This window comes from Pinus tabuliformis, chromosome X (assembly GCF_031772625.1).
Source record: "Pinus tabuliformis cultivar Carrire ecotype Pingquan chromosome X, CPIR1, whole genome shotgun sequence".
Classification (NCBI taxonomy): domain Eukaryota; kingdom Viridiplantae; phylum Streptophyta; class Pinopsida; order Pinales; family Pinaceae; genus Pinus; species Pinus tabuliformis.
Genome location: NC_142308.1, coordinates 861,385,655 through 861,393,037, shown reverse-complemented (window position 1 = coordinate 861,393,037; position 7,383 = coordinate 861,385,655). Strand labels below are relative to the sequence as shown.

The 7,383-nt window shown below is 39.6% G+C and overlaps 1 protein-coding gene across 1 annotated transcript; it reads right to left on the bottom strand.

Moving 5' to 3' along the window:
• Positions 1–284: 284 nt before the first annotated feature.
• On the bottom strand, positions 285–2,228 carry LOC149142426 (naringenin,2-oxoglutarate 3-dioxygenase-like). The gene is made up of 3 exons (XM_089448047.1): positions 1,534–2,228; positions 1,116–1,443; positions 285–967 (listed from the first exon to the last, which is right to left on the bottom strand). Exons 1-3 carry the CDS (start codon positions 2,013–2,015, stop codon positions 686–688), a joined length of 1,092 nt encoding a protein of 363 aa, XP_089304173.1. The 5' UTR covers positions 2,016–2,228; the 3' UTR covers positions 285–685.
• Between the last annotated feature and the right edge of the window lie 5,155 nt (positions 2,229–7,383).

Below are 7,383 nucleotides of genomic sequence, written 5' to 3'. Positions count from 1 at the left end.
TAAGCATAAAGAACTGGCCTAGTTGAATTCAACTTTTGAATTCCTAATAAAAACAGGCTAACCATATTCCAAAAACTGGCCCAGTTAGTATTTCAATAAGAATAAAAAAACTGGCCTAGTTGAATTCAACTTTTGGATTTCTAGCAAAAACAAGCTAGAAGAATGAAATATAAAATGCAGAAAAAACATCAGAACATAATGTGTTCAAAGTGACCATGAACGGGCATAAAGAGACCACAATACCTTGTAAATTGATAAACAAGAGACATCGATAACTTGCTGCATTCTTTACAAGAAAATATATATTTATTTAAATATGCAGACAGCATCATATAATAATCAAACATTAAATCATTTTAATACTCAATAGGCCGCAAGTTTAGAAGCCACTAACTCTTTGACTATGGACTGTGTATTGCCATAACTACTATTTTAACTCCATGGAACTGGATCCCTTAAATTGCCTGAAACAATATTAAGAAGCATGCAAGCCAGAGCTGCTTCATTTTCGTTCACACTATTCGGATTCATTATTTAGCTCGCCCTTTGCCAATATCTGACCAAGCGCTCATCAAAACCTACAATGCAACAAAAGAGAACCACAATAACAGATACGGAAGTATTTACTGCACGAAATGTTGTTTTAGATTTTGTGGAAGGCCGAATTCAGACTATATGATTTTATTTAGGCTTTTGCTCCTTCCGGCTCCTGCGCTTGAAGTTTAGCCATCTTCTTCTGGCGAGCGAGCTCGATGTCTCTGCTCATCTTTCTGGAGTACATCTGAGCAAAAGTGATGGGCTCTTCCATGAAGCACTTCTCGCCTTCCGCCTCCTTCACGACTCCATCCAACGGGTACACGATGGCCTCCTGCGCTGGATTCTGAAACGTCGCAATCGACAGCCTGCTGCTGTTCGAGTTCACCACGGCTTGATGGTCCGCGGTCTTGAACTTGCCATTGCTCAGATACTACAATATCATTACAAAATAATGATTAGAAAAAACTACAACATTATTAATAAAAGATTGAGTTTATGTGTATAGATTTGAGTATTTAAATGAATTAGCTTCAGATCATGCAATCAAAATCAAAATACCCCACAAAAAATGTGCTTACATGCATATGATCACCCAAATTGACAACAAAGGCTCCTTGAATGGGCTCCACAGTAATCCAGTTTTTGCCATCGTCCTTAGTAGCTTGTAGCCCTCCAACTTGGTCTTGCAGGAGAAGAGTGATGGTGCCCGGATCGGTGTGCCTTTTCAGCCCCAATGTCATGTCTGGTTGTGGGCATTTGGGATAGAAGTTTATCACCACTTTCTGGTCCATCTCCACACAAGCATTGGTCACTGCTTCAGTTTCCAATCCCAATGCCTCTGATATTATCCCCAACAGCTTGCATGCCAAACCCATAAGGGATTCGCTGTATTTCTCCACAACCTCCCTGCAAATACACAACAATTTAGTGTTCAATTCATATGAATCAAAGCTGAAATCAATTTATATGGGGGATGCAGGGGATGGAAGGGGGTACCTCCAGCCATCGGGCTTGACAGGCCACCTCGTGTAATCACGCTGGTGAAGGGGATAAGAGAAGTAAGTGCAGATTTCTCTCCAGTCGAGAACGGCTTCGCCCTGCAGATGGCTGCTCACCACAAATCCTCCACGCTTTCCACCTCTCATGTCGTATTTGAGCTTCTCCTCTGCTGGGAGCGCGAAGAAAGCCCTGGAGAGCTGAGTCATGGAATCCACCAGTTCCTGGGGAACACCATGATCAACCACCTGGAATATTCCCCATTCAGAACAAGCCTTGCTCACCTCGTCTCTCACGCGGCCCCTTTCTTCCCCAGCAATACCAGAGAGGGAAATTACGGGAATGTCTTTGCTGAATTGATTGTAAGCCACCTTGGGGCGCTCGTCCTCGTCTCGCACGAAGATGGACTGCAGGGACTTCGGCTCCTCTGCTGTTACAAGGAAATCCGGTCGATCGCTAGCCACCACTGCTGCGGGCGCCATTTTGCTCTAGCTAAGCACAGTGTGATTGAAATACCGAAATGAATATGTGAGGACTGTAACAAGGAGGCGGCCCTCTTATAGGGCAGGGGAGGGTAGAGGAGATGAGGCTAGAGAGGATGTGTGTGAGGAGTATTGAAAGGCAGATGAAGATTGTTTGACATCATACAACCATAAGAATTTGAGAACAGTAAATCCTTTTTAATGGTAGAGAAGGTGTTTGTTGGCCTCGCAATTCTACATGCATTTGTAATTCCAAATGATTTGTAATCAAAGGTTTGAAGGTTAGATCATATCTAACTCAGCGCTATACTTTCGATAAATGAACGGTCTCGAAAGCCTTCAATTGAAGAAATCAAGATACACACGCACGCGACTACCAGAACACGCACTCATCTACCACAGCTACTCACAATAAGGAGGCGTCACGTGCGTGGTCAGTCCGTCTAAACTCTACACATTCTACGAAATATAAACACCAAACACTACATGCCGCAACAAACCAAACAGTTTAACAAGTTACCTTTCTTGAGTTTTGAAAGAGATTTACTTTTATCGACACGATAACACCAATGTAAATCTATTGCTTTGAATGTGAAGGCGAGACCAGGTGGCCCAATCAATTGGTTGTTCTTTCAATAATAATTATGTGGATATAGGTGGAGCTCCGTTTTAAGGATTTCTAGAATTAAAATTTATGGATTACGATTTTAAATTTTTAATAAATTTAATTAATATTAAAAGGGAGAGTTAATAAATAGATAAGAGTTTTTTATTTGGTTAAGAGTTCTTTTTTAGAGGTAATGAAACAAGTTAACACCCAGAATTCAAAGATATTTCGGAGAGCAAAATACCACTTAGTAATTTTAGGTGTCATAGTTTTCTTCAATAATGACTTGGCGAGTGATAGTAATCCTCACTGTTAGTTTCACAACTAAATTATAATAAGTTTAAAATTTTTCTAATGTATAAAAGTAGAAAGGATATTATCTTGTCATAATGATATTATATGACAATTGAGTATAAGTGATTAATATTATATTACACTTGAATTAAGAAGTCTTATTCTTTTTTCAAATCAAATTTTATTATAATTGATTTATTATATATATATATAGAGAGAGAGAGAGGGGGGGGTTGTATGGACAAAGCCATTTAATTTAAATGGCCAACTAACATTGGTAGATAAGTAAGCAAATTCAATTAAAAAATTGCCACTATTTAAATTGTTCGACAATAAAGTACTACACATTTAGTTGTTGATTTGCCAATTAACTGTGATTTTTAAGATTAGTGTTAAATACAAAACATATGCTCCAGTTATGCATTCATCATATTGATTGTAATTCTTTTGGTGTTGTCTAATTAGTTCATAATTTTATTGGGTTGGCCCAACTTTTGCTAGAATTAGGTGAATTGTTCTTCAATAAATTTAATTTTGAGAGTGTTTGAATCATTTTTTTTATTCATTTTTTTTATAAAGGAAATGGATTTAGCACCATCAAGAACCCTTGGGGCACCCAAAATCTTGAAGTTTGATATCTGTAACAAGGATTTCCAAAAATTTCTACCACATTTTCCATTATTTTGAGGACAAAATTGCGGTTTGACTACAACATTTTTTTTCTCAATTTATTGCTACTTTAGATTTTGGTTAATAAATAAATTCAAATATGGAGTTTTGATTTTAAAGTTGTAAGGTTTTGGGTTGGTATGTACATAGTATGTTGTCGATGAAAATGTCATGATTTTTTTTTCACAATGAAAAAAACTTTCATTTTTTAGTTGTCAAATTAGTTGACTTGTAATTGCTATTCAAGGAAAACCATGCCCACATGGAATTACCCACTAGTAATTGTAACACCCTCCTCCCACATCTACCCAAGTAACTAGCCTACCGAGATAAACATGTGACGAGAGGATACTACAATTGAATTCAACTTCCTAAGTGACCTTAAGGAAATGGAATCGACAGAAACACATCATACAAACCTTCCACATCAGCTACAGGACCCCTAAGAACCATCCCAACACTTCTAGTAACCAAACCTTAGGTCCCACTGAGGTTTTAGGTCACTTGACCTCTGGACACTCCCATGCTATGGGTCTGACGATGCCCAGGGGGCTTTGGACACTCTCATGACAAGGCATGCCAACATCTAGGGATTATTTTTCTTAGTGTCGTGCCAGCATCCCTAGGATTTGAACCACTTTTTCAGGCCTAGAACCTAGATCACTGCCCAGAACTTAATGCAACCTTTAGAACAAAAAGATAACACAAAAACAATGATGCAATTGCAAATACTTGAACAAGCCCTTGACTAGATCCATACTAGCCATGAGAGGCATTTCGTCAAACATGTCATGAATATGTAATCTACAGGTGTAAACAACAAATTTAAGCATAAGGCTCTCATACTTATATGAGAATCGCTATGAAGCATTGTTCCCTTATATCATTTGTTGCATAATCATCTATTAGGTCATAGATACATTATTCATTCATTTGCAAGTAAAAGCATGATGAGAGCCAGATATAGTTGTTGTCATAAAACGTATACATAACCAACAATATTTTTGATTTGTGTAGATTGGGAGGTACTCCGAGCCCTAGGGTTCAGGGTTTGGAGAGCAAAGTGCCATAAGGGTCACTTGTGGGCTTGGAACCCAAGGATGGGGTTTTGCACCCAATCGTGTTTGGGGCAATTCCGAAGGCACATTTCTACATGTGATGGCATGAGACAATATATGGTGGAAAGACGAATCTAACGCTTCGATAATCATCGAATTCCAAGTTGTAGAAGTGGAGAAATAAATATTAGGAGGTGACAAATAATTATTTGGTATTCAAGTCATGTAGGCTTGAAGTAAAATTGTCCAAGAGACATGTCCCTTCATGAATTCATGGAACCCTCATGTTGTGTAAAAATATGAGGTGAAGTGGAGTCATTCTACTCATCCAAGAGTGCAACATTTCCTCCAAGAAGAAGAACTCGGTGGAGAGAGAGAGCTATAATCTAGACACAACAAGGGAGTAGTTTTGGATACCATGAGGAGAAGGGTTCGAAGTCTGTATAAGAAGTTGAGTAAGCTAAGGTACAAGGTCTGTCTTTGGGCTAAACATTGTTGTCTCAAGGGCTGAGTAAGCTTGCTGCTAGGCCGAGTAGAGGAGGAGCAAAACGTTGGTGTTAGGTGACTGTTTGTGCACATTTTGGAGGAGGTTACAACTACAACAAGCTATTATGCTAGGCCACAGGCGATAACAAGCAACTAGAGGTGGTTTAAGGGTTGTATTAATGTGGACAGGACCTTAAGAGGGCAACGTAGCAGAGGGGGAGCCTATGCAAGGTGGAACGCAACCCTTGAGGGCTTAGATCGCTGATTGTGTGGTGGGTTAAAGGTTGTTGTACATGCCCTAACTAGAATTGCAGGAGCAACAGTGCAAACAGTGGTGACAACAATGCTTTTGTGGAGGATTGCTGGGTCAAAGTGTTGACCAGAATTGGATCATGACATTGCAGCGTGTTGGTGCCATGTGGAGGATCTTCCAAGGAGGTGAAGAGTCTTCCTAGGAGTAGAATTGATAGTGACGTGATTGCATACGATTGATTTGATTGGAGGGTAGTGCATTCGCTACCCAAAGTAGCCCCAGAGCAGCAAAAAATAAGGACATTATTGGTGCATGATTGGGTGAAGTTTGTAGCCTAAATAACAACACTTTGATGGACGGAAGTGATTGCTAGATTGGCAGATTGGAGCTCAGGAATTAAGCCTACCTAGAGAGCAGTTTGATGAGCCCATGTTCATTGTAGTAGAAGTGACTTGCAACAGTGATAGGTGGCAACCCTCTGGGAGTCTCAATGTGTAGTGGCCTTCATGGACTAAGGCACTACTAGTGAGCAGTATAGAAGCGAAGGACCGACGGGACAAGATACGACATAGAAGTTGCAACGATGTTTGTCATTGTATCTTGTATACCATAGACTATTGTATTATTCATATTTGGTTTAATATAACGGAGATTGGTGATTGTACATTATTGTACAATTTTGTTAAAAAACGTGTATATTTGTGCATATGTGATTTACTGCTTTATATTTATGTTGTGCAAAGTAGTTTATGTTTGAGATTCTTGGTTTGGTAGCATCAGTGATTTTAAGACTCTAACCTAGACCCAAGGTTGTGGAAATTCAACATGGTATCATAGCGTGTCTAAGCTACTTTGGATAAGTAAATCAAATTTGTGCGCAACAAAGCAAAACGTGAAAGGGAGTTGGTCACATTGTAAGTGAAGGATTCACTACAATGTCAAAGTTGCAGGCACATCTTCAATATGAGGACAAGTTGGAAGGTCTGCCCAACTATAGTCCTTGGAAGGAAAGGATCAAGTTGGTCTTGTAGGTCAACAGGCTCTGGGAGTTTGCTGAGAAAGAGATCAAGAAACCAACCGACCCTAAGGAGCTTGAAATATATGAATATTTGGATGCGAGGATGAGATTGATCATCTTAGATGGTGTAAGGATGACCTAATACCTCATTTTTCAGGAAGAATAATGCAGATGAGATGTGGATGGCTCTTCGGAATTTGTTCTAGAATAAGAATGAGAATTGGGTAGTGGTATTGGAGGATAAGTTTAAGTCCACCAAGATGAGAAAGGGTGAAAGTGTGACCTCATATATGAAGAGATTGTCTCAGGTTAAAGATGATATTGCTGCCATCAGTGTGTCTACCTCAGACGAATATATGATAAGGATTTCCTTGAAAGGGTTCACTGAGGATTAGAAGCCCTTCATCAAAGGGATCATTGCTAGGGAGAAGTTTCCAGACTGGGATAGGTTGTGGGATGATTTCATTCAAAAAGATTTGTGAGATGAGGATCTTCATCCCAATATGAAGGCTTCATAAGATGACATGGCACTTGCAATGCAAATGAAGGGTAAGCAGAAGGACTTGAGTAAAGTCAAGTGTTTCAACTGTGGCGAGATGGGTCATTATTCGTCGAGATGTCCGATGAAGAAGAAGGGAGATGGTGAGAAAAGGAAAGGAAAGTAGGTCGTCAGTGTTGCCACTTCAGATGAGATAGATGATCTCTCTAGGAGATTAGAAGAGGAGGACTTCTCTATGATTTCTCATTTCTCGCAAGGTACTGTCAATGAGAATGGATGGTATGTGGAAAGTGGTGTGACGAAGCATATGATAGGGTGATAGGAAGTTTTTGAGACTCTAGCTGAATGGGACTCAAAGTTGCATATGGTGTAAGACGACAAGAGTTAGTTGGAGATCCGAGGATCAGGTGTTATTCCATTCATGATGGAGATAGGAAGTGTGATGTGGGTCTAGGATGTCCTATTTGTACTGAACTCAGATATA